The sequence below is a fragment of the Eptatretus burgeri genome, chromosome 16 (genome assembly GCF_056783735.1).
Source record: "Eptatretus burgeri isolate ZD-2024b chromosome 16, Ebu_testis_v1, whole genome shotgun sequence".
NCBI lineage: Eukaryota > Metazoa > Chordata > Myxini > Myxiniformes > Myxinidae > Eptatretus > Eptatretus burgeri.
In genome coordinates, this window is record NC_140976.1 from 40,746,914 (window position 1) to 40,765,867 (window position 18,954).

The 18,954-nt window shown below is 40.6% G+C and overlaps 2 protein-coding genes across 7 annotated transcripts in view; one reads left to right on the plus strand and one right to left on the minus strand.

The window, feature by feature from the left end:
- Positions 1-4,847, plus strand: part of PGAM5 (PGAM family member 5, mitochondrial serine/threonine protein phosphatase) — a 29,123-nt gene extending 24,276 nt beyond the window's left edge. For both annotated transcript variants that reach the window (XM_085860579.1, XM_085860578.1), the window contains one exon: positions 3,140-4,847. In XM_085860579.1, coding sequence (XP_085716705.1) covers positions 3,140-3,287 — 148 coding nt within the window. In that variant the 3' untranslated portion in view covers positions 3,288-4,847. The remainder of the gene's footprint in view (positions 1-3,139) is intronic.
- A 1,084-nt stretch (positions 4,848-5,931) lies between these two features.
- LOC147010923 (uncharacterized) overlaps positions 5,932-18,954 on the minus strand; it is a 23,312-nt gene continuing 10,289 nt past the window's right edge. For 3 of the 5 annotated variants that reach the window (XM_085860565.1, XM_085860568.1, XM_085860569.1), the window contains 3 exons: positions 12,742-14,106; positions 12,059-12,244; positions 5,932-6,169 (listed from right to left, as the gene is read on the minus strand). In XM_085860565.1, coding sequence (XP_085716691.1) covers positions 6,048-6,169; positions 12,059-12,244; positions 12,742-14,011 — 1,578 coding nt within the window. In that variant the 5' untranslated portion in view covers positions 14,012-14,106 and the 3' untranslated portion in view covers positions 5,932-6,047. Of the gene's footprint in view, positions 6,170-12,058; positions 12,245-12,741; positions 14,107-14,415; positions 14,481-18,954 lie in introns of all 5 variants that reach the window. The other 2 variants (XM_085860567.1, XM_085860566.1) reach the window with 1 other exon arrangement.

Consider the following 18,954-nt stretch of genomic DNA (forward strand, 5'->3'; position numbering starts at 1 on the left):
ATGAGTGACCCAAAGATTCAGCTTCATCGTGGGGGATACAAATGATCCTAAAAGCCTTGGTTTCCACAGCGAGAAGTCAAGCTGGGTGTGATGCAGAAAGCTCCACCCCAGAGGGGCAAGCAGTACTCCATCAGACTGTGGATGAAAGATTTGTAAATGGATAGAAGCTCAGGTGTGCCAAGGAAGGACTTTGCACAACATAGGATGCTCAGTCGGCGACTGGCTTTGGAGGCCAGTTTGGAGATGTGGCTTTCCCAGGAAAGATCGTGGCAGATATTGAGACCCAAAAGCTTGAATGAAAGGACTTCGAGGGGATTGTTGAGAAAGTAGATGGGGGTGGTTTTTCAGACTGTCCTTTCGGAGAGACATGGTGAGGGTGAGAGATTTGTCAGGATCTTTTAATTATATTCAGCCCTTTAGCGCTCATGGGTTTTCAGCATAGTAAACGAGAAGCGGCTTGAGTTTCACATCTCCTTCCACATTTCAGCCGAGCCTGTCCTTTGCTGCTTTAAACTCTGGGGCAGTCTTCTCTTCTCGTGTGATGTATGTACGGGAGAGCATTCTTTTTCAAAATAATCTGGTTTTGTCCATATTGTACACTTGCTTTGGCGAGTAATGCCCCTTAATTTTCTTCAACTTTACGGAAATCTTCGATGCAGCAGCATGGTCCGCACTTGCTGCCTCACCATATGCTTCAGGTTGTGGAGGTTGGCATGATGCCTAAACCTCACGAACCAGCCCCGGGTAGCCATGAAGGTCTCTGCACCTTCATCCTTTCCTTCATCTTCCTGTTTCTTCTTCTTTAAATCATTCCACAAACTACGGCTTTTTCTTACATCACAGAAAGAGATAAAGGGACGTGATGTGCGTTTGATCTTCGATCCATGCACTTAATAACCGCTCCATGTTCTGCAAGGCACTGTACCTCACTGGTTCGCTATGTAACTCTCAAACTGGTCACAGTCTCTGATATTTCCTTTATCATTGCCGAACTTTTCATGATCAAATACACAGTCAATGCAGCGATCGCGTATGTGTGGCTGATTTGCGGTCCTTTACCATGCTCACGTCTTTTAATTATATTCAATTTCACCTCAAATGTAACAGCCTTTAGTTGTTTCTTGAGGATGTGTGCTTGGAGAAGGACTGGCAGGTCTCTTGGCACTCATTACAGAGGGTTTGGCCTGTTTAAAAAGGACCTTAAACCTTTCCATCACTGAGCATCTTCAACCCTGTGAGCACAGAGGAAATAGTGTACAGTACATGTGTAATAGAGTAAAAATATGTTTTTACACATCCCAGGTGGTTGTTTCAGGCACTCGGTTTGAATTTTTTTCCTTGCAACGACATTGCGATAAAGCGAAACACGTTTGCAATAATCAAATATTTGGTCATAAATGGAAATTGCGATATGCAAACTTGCAATATGCGAGGATTTGCTGTAGTTTTAATTCACCCAACGGAGTGTTTCGGATCATTATCATGCAGCAAGATGAAGTTTAGACCAATAAGTCTTGCACCAATGAGAATATCATGGTGGATTAAAATTTGTTTGTCCCTTGCTGTAGTCAATAAACCATCAATTTTCAGAAATTTTCCAACACCACTTGAGGATATGCACCCCCAAACTTGAATTGAACACCCCCCATGCTTAATTGTTGGCTTCAAGCAAGGCTCTTTAGAAGTTCCAGTTTTTTTGTCATCTTACAAACTGTCTTCAATGAGATCTAAATAAACTTTGACTTGTCTGTCCAAAGCATCTTTTCCCATGGTTGTCCATTGTTCCATAGTCTGATATCTGGGTTTTTGTGCCTATTTTAGCCTTTTAGTCTTGTTCCCCTTTAACAGAAGTTTTCTTACTGCAACACATCCATAAATCCTGATTTTAAAAGGAACCTTCGTACTGTTCATGGATGGACAACCGCTGAGCCTTCTACCATTTATGTTGTCAATTCAACACTTATTTTATTTATATTCCTTAACAATATTATCTTCAAGTATTTCTCATCCTTGTTGGACAGCTTTTTGAGTCTTCCACTCCTGGATTTGTCAATTACAGATGGTGTTTCTCTGTACTAGTTGGTTGTGCTTGATATAGCACACCTTGAAAAATCGAGTGATGTGAGCTATTTCACTCAATTTTTCCTTCTTTATGCAGAAACACAATTCAATGGCGATCTTCTATGGAAATTTTAGCCATTTTGTTTTTCGCTACAAGTTAATTCTGATGGATCTGTATTCTACAGTCTGAAAAGTGGGGTCTTGGCTTTATGTGTAGAGAACACCTGATGTTTATGATGAGGAACACCTGGCATTTTCATGAATTAGATTTGATTGGTAAATATGATGAATTAATTATCTACTACAACACTTCATATTAGCTGCTCATGCATACAGTAGTTTACTTTGAGTTTCGATCACAAGTTTTGAAGATTATGATCAATGTGAATTAAAGATTGTTAAATGGCAAACTTGGTTTCTTCTCACTCAAACGAAGTTGTATTATTAACAGTCGAAAACATAAGTGGCGGATTTGAGTAACTTGTGGATGCTCATAACATCCATATTGAACTTCTGAATGTGTCTAAGACTTTTGCACAGTCGTGTGCATTTAAATACTCGTAGCAATAAATATAAATTGCAGCAAAATAACATTGGAGATATCGATAGACTATAGAAAATATAAACACAAAATATAATTTGAATGTGGGATCCCAAAATGATTTGTTTGCTCAAATGTTAACACCAAACAGACCATCCTAATTTTCTCCTTTTCAATTCTTCGTCATTATCGTTCAAATGAATATTGATGACTAAACCTGCCTCGAGGATGTTTTGGAATAAGTTGGGGGCAAGGTCATTCGAGTCACTAATTATTTTATTATAAGTATAGCTTGTACTAATTGTATGGATGTGAAACGTTCGACTAAATATGCATCGGCTAGAATCGAGATTTGTCTCAACATCCAATTGCTTGCAATGCCCTGCCCACCCCGGGAATACAGTACCAACAGCAGTTTGTATTTAACACGAGACTGACAAATGTTTACGTCTCGCATATGTCTTGTGATGATCCCTTTCAAGTGTCACCAGCGAGATTGTTCAAAATAGAAATGTGGAATGTGCTCCTGTTCTTCAGGGCGTTGCAGTTTCCTCCTCAAGGGTGGCTACGAATGTCTTTGAACCACGGAAGCATCACCTGGATCTCAATTCGTCCCAATGGTCGAGTGTCTTTGAAGGCTTTAGGAGACTCGGGTTTCATGCCTCCCGATTTACTCACTCACTAGCAACTCTTTTTGTACTATGGCCCATAAGTGTTATGCTTGGTATGCTGTTTATCATTTTAACAATCATTGTGATGCCACATCAGAGGCTTTCGATATCCCACCATTTTCAACGTAATAGATATACATCAACAAAATGTTAACATGGGGAAAAACTTGCCCAATACCACTTCAAGCAAACGTGGGGCGTGAAGGGCACATCGTTCCCTGCATATACTTTTACATGAGCAAGTAGATGTTTTCAAATTTTACTCTGTCTTTTCTATTTGCCATTACTGAGACCATATTTTGATTGGAGTTTCATTTATGAAGGACAAAAGTGCGATTTGATTGCCAAAATGAAATAATTCTCTCAGGAATCATTCAATTATGGAAAGACAGAGTGGGCGCATCATGGGTATGCGAGATTGGAAGACAGCATCAAACAATTCATTTGATGAACTATGGGTTGACAAGAGTACATTCACCACTGTGGGAAACGAGGTGCGGCTTCTTTTACTCAGAATGCTTAATGCTCGTAACGACAACTACACCTCGTTTTCTCTGACAGGAAACATCCTCTTATCAACATTGTCCTCAAACACACCTTTCCTCCACCAATTATAAAATTACTTTTTCTTCTTTTTTGCATCATTATGGCATAGAACAGTTTTTTTTTTTAAACGTTGTTTTCATTTTTATTATTGCCTGCTAATACCATGACAAAGGGAGATTTTCATGGGTCACCAAATAGCTCAGATGGCAGAGCACTGGTGCAGTTTGCCATGGGAGTAAGGTTCAATTCTTGGTCTGGGCCCATAATATTTTATGCCTGGTGTTGGCTTAATGGTGAGAGTGGTGGGCTTGGGATCCTCAAATCCCACTCGGCTGTTGAATTAATACCAGGTGGGGTTGACTCTGCCTGTCATCCTTCCGAGGTCAGCAAAATGAGTGCCATCTGGTTGGTATCCTGTGTCAGAGTGGTGACCCGTCCAGGATTGTGTCCAATAGCCAAGGAGACTGCTTGGGCAGAACCGATGCTCTGCACAGAATATGGTCCCAATGGATCGGGAGATTTTCACTTGAATGGTCATATTTAAAATAAATAAAATAATTTAAAAAACTTTTCAACACAAAATTATTAATTGTTATAAAGTGATTTTTTTTTCTAATTAGTTTGTGGATGTGCACTATTAACATTTTAATTATATTTCTTTATTTTCTCCCTTTATCTTTGGTAACAAGCCAGCTGTCTCGACTGCATTTAACTGTGGTGGTTAAAGGTGGTCCCATAGCATCTCAAAAAGAAGAGGCCATTGTGTGGCAGTGCCCTGGTCAAATTCTCTCTGTAGCTGGTCAAGGGATGTAAATGTTGTTTCATGAATGTTAATAATGCAGTTGGTATCATGCAAGATATGATGGTGTAAGTTACAGTGTGCATCTGTCGTCGGCATGAAAGGGCAAATGGCGGCCTCCTGTGTTCATTTATTTGTACAATCTGCATATTTGAAGGTTACCCCACCCCCAACCCAGTGTTGAAACATTTTAATGAGAGAATTTAATAAATAATTATCAGGGTGGTAACTGTCACACAACAAAATTACCTTATTTAGGCCAATGTTTGATCAATTTTACTTGGTAGCAAAGTGTCAAATTATTCGACAACCTACCACGACTGCTTTTCCATTAATCTTGCACAAGCCTTGACTAGCCTAGAAGCTCCTCCACGAGCTTCGACTTTGCATTCTAAACATTAAAAAAACAAAAAACTTTAACCACCATGAACCAGTTTTGCCACAAACAACGCTCCAGGCCCGCCCAGAGTATGACCATCTTTTTAATCCGAGTTTTAAACTGCCAACCTAACTTGTTCCGTTCTTGCAGCCGTTCCCACCACCATATGTCACTCGTTTATTTATCAGTATTTAGAACAAAGTTCCTTTTCTTAATAAACTCCATTGTCCACCGAACAAAAGCAAAAGCATGAGTCAAATGTATCAAACTTGTGACTGTACAAATGTAATGAAACAGAAGACCAACAAGGAACCCGCAGAAGTGAAGAGGAAAGATGGAGTCATCGAGAGGAACCTGGATAGGATTCGGGTTTCAGTCGCTACTCCACAACCCTCAAACCCATCCAGGCGCAGCCGAGTGAGCCTTACAGAAAAATTTCTGCAATAATTCACTTTTCCTTCGAGAGATAGACAATGAAAGAGAGGAAAAGAGATGAAAGAGTAGAAGAATCAAAAATTAGAATGAATAACTAGAACTGTGTGAAAGGAACAAAGAACAAAGATGTCAGGGAAAAAAACCAGACAGACAGATTTCAGCAGTTCCTCCCCAGATTCAAATGCAGCAACATGTACAAGCAACCAGAAGTCCATCAACGGGGAAGCACAGTCCACACAGCATAAGGAAGCACAAACTCTCTTTGGTAGTCATACTTTTCGGCAGGCAGAATGTCCGAACGTGGCATGGATGAGATTTTATGACATCATCCAAAGGAATTATTTTTGGTGCAAAGAGAAACGAAAACGTTTTCTTTGGCCATAAATCTCTCACGGAGGGATTCCGTTTCCTAACAGAGTTAATACCCACGTGTTTAACAGGAAAAAGAGGGAGCAGTGCTGGATTTCTAGTTCCAGAATATTGAACACTGTACGAAAAATGAAGAAACCGAATAATTTATTTAATGCATTGACCTGAAATCAAAATATCTGGAGCCTTTTGATCTGATCTCATGATGAAACTGTGCACTGTTTACTTTTTAACAAATTAACCATGTTATTGTGCTTCCTCGATGTACAAAGCACAGGTTTTCTGCTCATCGTTGCAGCTCAGTGGCATTTGAGGTAAAGTGACATTTCCATCATCTTCCTCTTCATCAACGTTTTCTTCTGCATTCTCTGCAAACAAAGCAATGAATTCAGCACTTCTCATTTTGGAACCAGTTATTTCTCTTGTCACATCTGATCTTGAACCTTTTTTCTTTTTTTTCAAAAGCTTTTCCAATCAGTCTGGAAAACCAAGCATTATAGCATTATTAACTACTTCCCAGGATGATGGATGTAGAACAATGGCCTAGTGCAACTGCAGCCTTAAACATTTTAAAAATAAAAAGTAGGTGCAATTGCTTTTTAGGTTTGTTTTTGCAAAGCCGTTGCAGCTGTGAGGCAACCAAACTGGAATAACGAATGGATCAAGAACAGAGACTCAAGGTAAAACGATTATTGGAATGAAAGAGGAGATGCGAGAAGAGTTTTGGAGTCAAATAAGTTGATTCAAAATTTTGTGGAGTGTAGGGGCGGTGGGGGGGGGTGTTGGGAGAGAGGAGGCCCAGTTGAGCAGAATGCGATGGGAGGTAGGCAGGCAGTACAGAAGAATTAAACAGAAAACCATAAAAGGTCTTGCTATGTTATTTCACCATTTAGGTATTTTATAACATTCAAACAAAGCTTTATATGGCTAACAGCAATAATATCAAGGAATGTTTTGATTCGTATTAAATCTCCCAATCGGTGAATGCCTGCCTGCACTGTGCCGTAAAGCCAAACGCAATCCCATAAGGAAATACACTTCCATTATATCTCCTGAGCATTTCTAAAAATGTAGAATGAAAGTTTATTGTACTTTGAAGAAGCAGTACAACACATAATCTATCTTTTAAACAGTCACATACTTTGTTTCCAAGTGCCAAACTGAAGACCGTGCTGCCCCGACCTGGGTTATCCCACAGTTTGTGTGTGATCGTCTACCCGAGCTAATCACTCACTTTCACATTTGACGTACATTTTTAATGGATGTGGTCAGCTCTTTCTCATTAGGGCCCAAAAAAAATAATCTGACTTTCTGGTTACAAGCCACAAAAACAGAAGGTCACAAGATGGGGAATTATTTTTATTTTATTTTTTCCCCAGAGATCCTTCAATCACAAAGGTATTACAGCCATAAAACTAGAGGGTTCATGGAACACCAGTCTTGAGAAACAAAGACATGGGAGGGGTCTGCGAGCAGCAAATTTGATTGGTCGTGGTGTTGTAAAATGCCATAATATTTTGTCCAAGTACTGCGAAACAGAAGGGTTTAGAAAGTACCAGAAATGTGATGTGTTCTATGGTGTTAAAGTAGATAATTCAATTGAAATAAGACCGATTTTTAAAGGTTGTAGAAATTTTTTTTTAGAAGTTTACCATCGTTGATGCAGCGTCTTTTTTACCACCTTATTTAACACGTTACACTAGTTATCCGTGCCTGTTGTTTGTGTCCTTTATGACGTTTTTAAAAACAGCAAGTTTCCTGTTTGCAGTGATTTTCAATTTTTTTGACGACCAGAGGCAGAATAAAATATATATATATATATATATATATATATATATATATATATATATATATATATATATATTTATATATATATATATATATATATATATATATATATATATATATATATATATATATATATATATATATATTTATGTCACTCCTCTGCGCATGTGCAATTGGGACGAATTCAGAGCCAAAGTACTGCTAAACTACAGGTTAGTTTTCCGATTGATGTTCCGATTTGTGTTCAAAATATAACATTCAACTGAAATCAAGTTGTTCCTCGATCATAAACTGACATTTGTAGATAGATAAACAAAGTGAACCAATTGCATAACCCCAATTTCTCCTTTGCGTGTACGGGGGGCACCTTCAGGGCAAATGATCACGCAACATTAAGACTTCTTGTTGCAGCAGACAAGCACGGTAGACAATCACACGCAACCAGTAATACACCTCATGCAGGTGATGTTTACTAGTTATGAATGTGTCAAAGTCTGCGTTTAAAAAAAAAAAATTCCCACTAACATCGAAAGCGGCACTGTCAGATTTATTTTTTACAGATAATTTGCATGCTCCCCCTCCACGAACACAGGTGGCTATGAATTATTTTACCATCTAAACTCTAAAACATGACCAGGAACACCCTGAATACATGCACCAATTTTCAACTCATGCCCAGCGGCTGAAGAATGCATAACAGACACAAACAGACACTTTGCAAATTACGTTTGGATTGATGACAAAATGGACACGACTCGACAATTGTGAAATTTTCGGACCAAGGAAATAGACTATTAGCTTTCCAACGGTAGCATTTTTATGATTATACGTCATCGGGAACCCTTTAGAATAAGGTGTGAACAGATGGACAGATGCACTTGGCTCTTTGTATAATGTAGATGCAATGTGGTTAATCGCCGCTCTTACCTGCTAAGTTTCAGCGACGACAGGATGAGTCGCTGTTTTGATGCATTTATTAAAATGTCAAATGCAGACTTTTATTTCTTTTTTCGCGCATTTATTAAAATAGATAAATTGAGATTGATGTTGATCCCAGACATTCCACATTGGTTTTCGGGTGCACCACATACAATGAAGTTGGCTGAAGGTGTGACTGATGCAGGACCGAATAAGTGTATGTGTACAATGTCGCAAAGTCATTGACTCCATTGCATTTTTCAATTTTTTATTTTTTTTCCTGAAGGTGACATCTCAATGCTTTAGCCAATGCCAAGCATGCTTGTAGTTATTTTGGTGGCTGCCACAATTTTGAAGGTGCAGCAGGGGAGTAACTGACTAAAACATTAAAAAAAAATTCAGCACCGATTGCCCTGCAAGCGATTCTAAAATTATGGTCAGTGTAACAGGAAACAGACGCAAATAATATTTGGGACCTAAATCTTGAGGGCTCAACTGGCCCACTTGAGATTGCTAGTTACCTCTGCCACCGAAGGCATACTCAAGTTATGTTCTCACCCCTGTCTGTGAACAGGACATCTCAAAGTTGTGGATGGATTCGGACTAAAATTGGTGGAGATGTTTGGTGCGTGACAAGGACGAAATGATTAGATTTTAGTGAAGACCCCAAGACTATAATTTTAAAGCGATTCTTCACCATTAAGTGATTGAGCTAAAAACGATATATAGCATGATATCTCAAAAAGTTATGGATGGAACGGATTTGGTCGAGACCTGGTGGACAGTTGGGTTTATGACAAGGACGAATAGATTTGATTGTGGTGAAGATCCGAATCCGGATGCGATAATTTTTAAAGTGATTCTTCACCATTGTGAGGTCGGACAAAAATGATATTTCAAAAAGTTGTGGACGAGTAATGATAAAACTAGATGGATGAGTTTATTCGGTGACAAGCAGATTCGATTCTCGTTCAGGTCCAGATCTGGCCTATCAGTAGGATACAAAATGTAAACTGTTCAGCCTGGCAGAGGTATGTACTCTACCGAGTGCCATCATTCTAGTTGAATTTGTGGTTTAACGTGGGCTGTCGGACTGAAATGCTACATCTATGAGCAATTTCCGACTTAGAATAGGTATCATCACCGAGGGATACCCTCACATCTTGGCATCTTTATGTTTTTCAACCTCCCTCTTCTCTTCAGCCTATTCAGTGCTTTTCCAATGCACCAAAAAAGCCAAAAATGATACTGCTCCCGCACCTTCGTGCCATGTGGTGATCGCAATTACCAAGTTTGGTGAATTTCTGCCCAGCCAGTTAGGAGGAGATAGTGTGATGGACAGATGGAGCTGATTACAATAATCCCCCTTTTTTCAAAAGGCGTGGGGTTAACAGTGGTGTCTTTTCTTTCGGTTGGACTAAAAATGTATGCTGCTCCATCTGACCGGCCGGCATTCATCCAATCGTGCGTCTGCTCACTTTGGCAAAGCATCAGGATAAAATTGAGGCGGGCTTGCTTCGACTGTCCAAACCATAATGGCTAAATTACATGGAGATGCAGTAACAGGGGCAGCATAGTTTTCAAACTGAGTTGCGTGGTGCAGGAAAACAGAGCATTAACATGTTTAAATTTAATATCAACCAAATGTTTGTATTTTGTTACAATATTAAAGAGTGAATAAAAGGTCGAAAAGCACAACTTCCTTCTTTCTTTCTCTGTCTCTCTCTGGATTTAATACCACCATTTATTCATCCCCTAGTAGTTCAGAGATAGCGTACTTGCCTTTAAGCCGTCTAATCGAGTTCAATTCTCGACCTAATCATAAAGTGTCAGCTTCACAGGCAGCACGTTGGTTGCATCGACAAGTTGAACGATCCTTCAAGGGGAGACGTTAAGTGGACTATCGTGTCTGTTACCATTCACTTGTGGATGTTAACGATCACACGATAACTTTTGCAAAAATTCAGAAAATGCGTGTCGATAACCTGGCCAAATTCAAAATTTCTGATCTAAACCTACAGGGGTAAGGGCAATGCTTTGGTGCTATATCCACTCCTCCACAGTGATACAACAAGCAGACCAGATTTGTAAATTTAACCCAATCAAATACAGCAGACCAGCCCCAAACGCAGGTTTCGGCATCGCGGTTTCGCTCTATCGTGGTAAAACATGCCGATCGCAGCATAGGTCCCTCGCTCTCACACGGAGGAATACACAACCCCGCATCTGTCTCACCTCACAGCCCCACGCTGCCCTCCATCACAGACTCAGTTGCTTTTTTGATATCATGCCACATGGACTGTTATCACGTGATATCACGTGATTTAGTTTTCACTCGTCTTTCAATTGTGGGATGTTCGTAACAGTAAATAGTTATGAAGAAGAACATGTGGGGCTTTAGTGAAATAAGGCGAATGAAACATTATAAAATGTTATTGAAAGGTTTTAAAGTAAGAAGCAAATTAATTCAATTATGAGGAATGCTGGTTCAAATAGGAAGTAATGAGAAAGGAAGAAATAAAGAATGAACCAAGAAAGGAAATAGGGGGCAGAATGAGTTCATGATTTTTTCTTTTAAGCGAAATATTTATTTGTTTGTTTGTTTTGAAGCGAGGTGGAAATAAGATGAAGTTGAAGAGCGTGAAAGAGAACACTTGGTATAAAGCAGAATGAGGCACATATCTTGAGAGGTTTTCACCAGTCCTCATGGAGAAGTGCCTAAAATTCAAGCACGAGATGGACGCTGTCATGGCACCTTAAACAGAGGTTTATAAGGACATGCACAACAAGGCAAAGCAGACAAAGATCACATCCTTCACAAAGTCTGATAACCCTGACGACCCTAAACCAGGGATGTCAACATCATCTCAATAACCTCCAAAGCCCTCAATCCTCGTCATCATTAAAAGTACAATTCTAAGTGTTTTTCATTTTTACGACTGTAGTTTAAGCCAAAAGGTCGATAAATTTTCAAGTTGGTTCCCCTAACCCCATTTTTCCCATAAGGTCTCAACTTTGCGCATCGTGATTTTGCCTGTGGGGTTTTTCAAGAACGTAACCCCCACGAACTAGGAGGGTTTGCTGTAATGCAATTTATCAAAAAATGAAACGTGTCAGGATGGGATTCCAAAAAATATATATAAAAAAAATAAAATAAGGTCAGAAGCAACGACACCATAATGCTTTTATGGATTGTCATTTTTTTTATGGATCTTTTGACATTTTTCCATCTCAATCCCACAATAAATATAATACACAACATAAATCCACACTACAAATGTACAACTACCTCGAACATGGACATCTTCATATCATTACTATTGCCACAGTCACCTTGACAAAAATGTCAAAAAAATGTCCTGATGGTATACTGAAAAAGCATTGCAGTGTCATTCCTTTCGTGTCAATTGCGTGTTACTCCTTCCTCCCTTCTCGTTTTTGTGGAATTTCAACCTGACATATTTCTTTTTCAAAATGTTTTTTTTTCTGACTTGTATAGATGTTTTCCCACCTCCCTCCCCCTTATTCACCAAAGAAGTCAGCAGTCATACCTTCGATCAAGACTTCTTGTTGCAGAACATAACCACCTGTTTCTGCAAAGAACACTTTTAGTTGGAGTACGTCTTCGAGACCGACACCGTCATTGGGTGACTGGTTGCTGACACTCCACGCGATGACAAGATCACTGCTCAACTTGTTCGATTCTTCACCCACTTGTCCATCATGGTGTGCAGTTCCTGAAGTAGCAACAAAGGCTTCTTTTCACGGATTAAAATATGCAATCAGAGTATCATAGGGTTCAGCCAAGCATTGTTTAAAGTAAAGAGAACTCTGTTACCATTTCACAATGAGAACAATAAACAATCTCAATTTTGCACCACGACATAAGAAATACAATAATTTATCTTGAATATGCCAGATGAATGGCGTCGTCTTGCAATGTCTCCGGCAATGTATTTTGCCCCCAGCAATGCAACAATCGATATTTTGCATCTCAATTCCTTTGAAAACAGTGCCAGCAGACGAAACAGCTGATTTAAAGTCCGCTCTAAAGGACACTACTCTTTGGTGTAATACCCCTGACCACAAAGGGCCAGGAAGAAGGTCTTTATTTTGAGATCCTATTCTGGCGATTGCATCACCAAGCTATCCTGCAATCCTCAAAAACAGGTGAATTTGGCATACTACCTCAACATTGATATCGTTACCAATGCTTTTCCACCTAACCACTTACCAAGGACAGCAGCTTGTTCTTGCGGTAAGTTGGTACGGAGTATTCTTACTTCATTCTCTTTCTGTTTGCTTTCAACGCTACTGATGGCATCTTCAACAGATGATTTGTCCTTGGTCCAACTGGCAACCGGCGCAAGTGGCAACTGCAAATTGCCAAAGTTCCGAACAAGCTCATCTGGAGTGCTCAACTCAGTGTCATCTGCTGCCGGCTGGATGTTGTCTCTGAATGCTCGGCTTGCGGTGGTAGCATTTGTGCGGTCCAGCGGTCCATTTGCAGGACAAAAGCCATGCTTAGCAAGTTTATTTCTGGTGCAACTGCGCACAACACGGTATTTTTTTAACTTTAGCTTGGACTTGTACCTCTTCACCCAATTGTGTATAGTCGTGAAATGCATTTTTCTGCCAAACACCTTTGAATATTTCTCTGCAGTCTCTTTCAATGTGTGATCGGCAGCATATCGTGCCACTTCCAGTCGGTCACCTTCGGCAAACTTCCCAATGAATGGTACACCCATTTTTACTTGGGATCTGTATTTATTCATCCAACAACGGACTGTCGACTCACTAATTCTTCGGCCAAATTCTTTCGAAAACTTCCTCACAGCTTTTCTCAGACTGTGCCGGGAAGCATACCATGCAGCCTTTAACCGTTGTTGAAGATTAAAATTCCTGTATCCTTTACATTTCCGCTTCCTTGGTGGCCGTAACAATATGTTCGGAGAAATTTCATTGTGAAACGAAATGGCAGTCGTGTTGCAGTGCAAGCCCACAGACAATTCAGATAAGTTGTGTTTCTTCATCCAGCCCTGGACTGTTGATAGACCAATTTTTCTGCGAAACGCCTTTGAAAACTTCTTGACGGCTTTCTTCGTGGTGTATTTGGCAGCGTATTGTGCAACTCTCAGCCGCTGTTCAGCGTCGTAAGTGTGGTAGTTTCCTCGCTTGCAGTTGCGTGGTGATGGTGATCTCTGAACAATCTCGCCAGCAAATGACTCGGCAGTGGTACATGTGGAAAAGCCCTCTGCGTAAGGTAGACCGGGGGATATGTCAGGAAACTTTAATTTCTTCATCCAGCTCCGGATTGTTGACTCGCTGATTTTTTGTCCAAATTCTTTTGAAAACCACCTGGAAGCTTTTGTCGGATTGTTTTCAATAGCGTATTTTGCAGCCATCAGTCGTTGGTCATCATTATAAGTGGCATAGCTTCCTCGTTTACGTTGACGCGATGGTGAATGTAGCACGGAACTGGAAGCCTCACAAGAATCGGTCATCTCACCGGTGATCGAGAAACAAAGAGGAAGTACAATGGCACCTCACGGAAATTCTTGGAGGGAGACTGGACAATGAGTGGAAGCGCATGGGCTACCTGGGGTTTGAAGGGATTCAGGCAAGAGCGTGTCATCAGTGGCCATCAATTGTAGCACGTCAGCCATGATGACGGTGTGTGTGTGTGTGAAAAGAGGAGAAACAGGTAATCTGAGGAAAAACTAAAGCAACAAAACATATGAGATTGCAAAATAAAAATAAAGTTCATGAAAAGTTAAAAAATAAAAATAAAAAAAAAACAGCAAAAACTTCATGAAAATCCTTGATGGCAAAACCTACAACTCTCACAAAACAAAGGAATTAAACACTGCATCGGAGCAAAAGAGTGAACACATCAGCTTCTCCATACCTCGATCAAAGTTCTGTTCATTTCTTCCATCAAATTATTTTGCGCTTTTGATTTGTAAGTCCAATCTGAAAGCGTTTTACAAATAGTTAAGAAAGGTAAAAAAAAATTCAGAGAAAGGCAATTGCAGAAGGACAAAGGCAGGCATTTGAGGTTGGCAAAAAACAAATAAATCGGTCAACTGATGCATGAAATGAAAGGAATTTTCAAAAATGTGTTAATCGTCGATGAATTGGAAACCCCGTCATAATACTTTACATTTATAATCTATTAGTAGGGATCCAATGTTTAAAAACAGAGGCAGAGAGTTCAGAGGTGAGCGTGCTACCTGATTCCTCGTCATGTTCATAGGACTGATCAGTACAACTGGAAATGCAAAATCTCATTTAATCCCCCAGATCCACTACCCAAGACAATTCATTCACTTTATAAAAGTTATCCTCAATCTTTCCCATCAATATATAAGATCTTCACAAGTCCTTGAGAATTTATTGGGAAAATATACAATAATCTGAAATGTGGGATACAGTGAAACCCCCTCCTGCATGTTAAAATGCGAATACAAATAATTAAACAGGGTTTAAAGCCAAAAGATAATCTGACGGGATGGTGCAGAGGGGTTCAGGCACTTGTCTTTGATTCCCAACCTGTCCATAAACTTCACGAATGGCACTTTACAGGTTAGGCGTTCCATCACAAGGTGAGCCATCCTTCTAATGTACTTTAAGCCAGGTACCCTTCTATGAGCAATATTGGTGAAACATCTTTCGTGGAATCAGTGAATCATCGGTTAAACCCTCTAACAAATTCCTTATCAAAGTCAGGCACAGCCAGCCGGTTCGTCAAAGACTTGGCCTCTAAATTTCCCACTGCACCGACCCCACGAGGTGGGAATAATTGGGACCAATGAAGAAGTCTTAATCATAGTCATGCTAAAAGATGAAACTTAATAAAGGAAATGATGCAATTTAAACAGAGGTGAAGTTTTGAACTGAAGAAACCTGCACCCACAGACTGCTGAAACCAATTAACGCCTGTGTATCTATGGTTGTGTCGTGGACCAACTCGTGTCAGAGAAAACATCGTCCCAAAAGAATAATTTTCACTGTGACGGAGATCTAACCTATTGTGGAAATTACCAAGTTCAACACCTGGGTTTCAAAATCATCCTTTCGAAGAGTCAAGCACTTGGAACATTTAAAAGGCACAAAACTTTCCTTTTTTTAAACAAGTCTTACAGCATGACAAATGCAAATACATAATTGACACAAAATTATCCCAAGTCTGCAGAACCATTAGCTCAAGACTGAAATGTTGAGTGTACACTCTATATATATTGTCACAGGGATGGCTGGCCCAGGTTAACCCCACCCCCTCCCCCCCCCGACCCAATTTGTGGTGCCGGTGCAATTAACACCGACTGCCCACAGACGGCCGAGCGGTTCCTTATGAATAGGAGGCGGACACGTTGATCCTCGGAGATTTTAACACGTGCTCGAAGGGCATGGCGGAGGGAAACGGTGAACGGGCGGAGGAGCATGGGGAATGAAACAGATGCATAGGGGGTTTATCCTCGAACCCACTACAAATACACTAATACAATTTCTTCAAAATGATCACATTGAATGAAAATAAAACAGATATTTGCAAAGGACGATCATTCAAAAGGCAATAATAATAATATGAAACAAGTCTGAAGACGACGATGGTTCACGAGCGGTATTTGACGATGTAGATTGTTTCAGAAGTCAAGGATGAGACAATGTGATAATTTTTGACCAAGTTACAAAAATGATCAACTTGATGTGGTACGAGTGACAGGTTATTAGCTGCAAAATGTCGAAAACCCGGTTTCGTTCAACAACTTTAAAAATTTGACCTTTGCATAACCTTTAAAGGCCCCAAAACAATGTTGTGGACATTAAAATAAGGAAGCAGGATACGTGCTATAGCTTATTGGAGTTAGTTCGTCGAAGAAGGTCGAAAACCCGGTTCGATTCCCACAACTATGAAAATTTGACCTTTGTGAACTTTAAAGGTCAAAGGTCAAGGATTATGACCTTTGGTGCAAAACTTCTTCTGGAACATTCCAGGAACAATATAACGTCATATTCACACTCCTCGGATTATCCATCTTATATATTATTTCCGAGTTTGTGGTTTCGTGTCGCGCTATCTTCGACTTTGTTCTGCGCTCGAGTAACGTGATATTCGACTTACATTATCTCAAAGACCATATGAGGTGCATGGTACAAAAAAAGTAAATAAAATGGTTCTGAAACAGTGAAATCGTGCCAAAAACGGTTACTGCATTTGGCTTTGTGTCCTACAGGACTTCGCACAGTGGTTACTTCGCTTAGGCAATGGGCAATTGTGCTACAACCATCCCGATATTCCCCACTGCATTCAGATTCCACCTGATTGTGAAGTCAAGGAACATTTGGAAACTGAAGTGTTCATCAACCTACAAAACCCTCGACTCCTGTCAAACACTGTCATCCTGACACCCACAAATCAGTATGCCCTTAGAATGAATGATGACATCACACACAAATTACCAGGCACTATCAAAGTGTACTTAAGTGCAGACCAAGTCATTTGCGAAGATCCACGAGAGGCTGAGCAATATCCTTTAGAATTTCTCAACTCCATTACCCCAACTGGCATGCCTCCGCACAGACTACTCTTGAAGCCTGGTGTCATTATCATGCTCTTACATAACCTAGATATAAAAAGAGGGTTATGTAATGGTACACGACTGATTGTTAGGAATCTCCACACCCATGTTCTAGATGCCGCGATCCTAACTGGGGCAAACAAAGGTGACTATGTGTTGATACAACGAATCAAACTGGCCCCATCAGATGTGAACTTGCCATTGATTCTCGAAAGAACACAGTTTCCAGTAAGAGTCAGCGACTGCATGACAATAAACAAAGCGCAAGGCCAAACCTTTGCTAAAGTTGGGTTATATCTTCCACAGCCGGTGTTCAGCCACGGTCAGCTATATGTTGCCTTCTCACGATCACGTCGGTTCTCGGACATTACGGTGCAAATTATACCAACTACAAAACAAGGGTTCCACAATGACAATGCTATAACCCAAAACATTGAGTATCAAGAAGTACCTTGAACAGTGTATTCCACTTACTGCATTAAAGTAAAATTACTACTGATACTCTGCATCAGTTCCTTTCTCAAACACACCCACCCCAACATGACGCGCAGAGCGCGGGTTATGCTAGTACTTTGATGAAATCAGCGTAAAAACAAACTTAAAGGGGGCGCCACGGGCAAGGTGTTTGAGATAGAGAAAAATGGTTCCAAGACTTTAGGTGGGGAATGACCTCAAGATTATGCATAAAAAATAGTCATCCTCGCTCTCAAAGTTTGGGTGGTCGTCTGATTTTTATGTCAAAATTCGAAATTTTCTAAGTTCATGACCTTGTGACCTTGACCTTGGGACTAAAATGAAAAATCGAGCTTCGTGGGGCTATGCAGGTGCCATTGGGCTAACCAAATACCGAAACCCCTGCCAGATTCGACAAATCCCCTAGGAGATGCAAATTGAAATCGGCTACCCCTTAAAAACACAATTCGCAATTTTCTAAGTTCGTGACCTTGTGGCCTTGACCTTGGGACGAAAATGAAAAATCGAGCTCTGTGGGGCTATGCAGGTGCCATTGGGCAAACCAAATACCAAAACCCCTGCCAGATTCGACAAACCCCTCGGAGAAGAAATTTTTTATGGCAAAATCGCAATTTTTTAAGTTCGTGACCTTGTGACCTTGACCTTGGGACAAAAATGAAAAAAAAAATCGAGCTCTGTGGGGCTATGCAGGTGCCATTGGGTGAACCAAATACTGAAACCCCTGTCAGATTCGACAAAACCCCGAGGAGAAGATGCAAATTGAAATCGGCTACCCCCTAAAAACACATGTTTTTTGGGCGTGGCTCCGCCCACAATGGGCGGACAATGCCCATTTTCAGGAAAACACAACTAGATCATGATATAAACCTCCCACCAAAATTTCATCAGAATCGGATCAAAACCCACGGAGCTATGCTCGGGGCAGACAGACAGACAGACAGACAGACAGACACACAACAATAACGAATCTAGTGGCCACTTATATTTTTTCGTGAAAATATTTTTTCGTGAACCAATAAATAAATCCTACAGTCAAGGCGCCTCCCACATGACTCAAATACAAACAATGGGGAAACAAAATAAAAAGAAAACCCTTCCTTTCAACCACTCCTGTATTTAGCTTGGCCCAGAGCTGGTCCCCGCAGAACCCAAAATCGAGGCGTTTCCACCAGTACGCACACACGTGCGCCAAAATGGCGCCTTTCTCGCAGCAGGACAAACGCACGCTAGGCAATCTACGAGCGGAACAACACTAAGGCTCAGAGCCCCAGTGCAGCTGCTTATGACATACACGAGGCTCGGGGTCCGTTTCTCATGACTAAACCAAGAGCTAAAAAGCCAGCGTCTTGCTTCGTACTTGCGCTCACCCTGAACTCTCCTCCTCCTCTCAC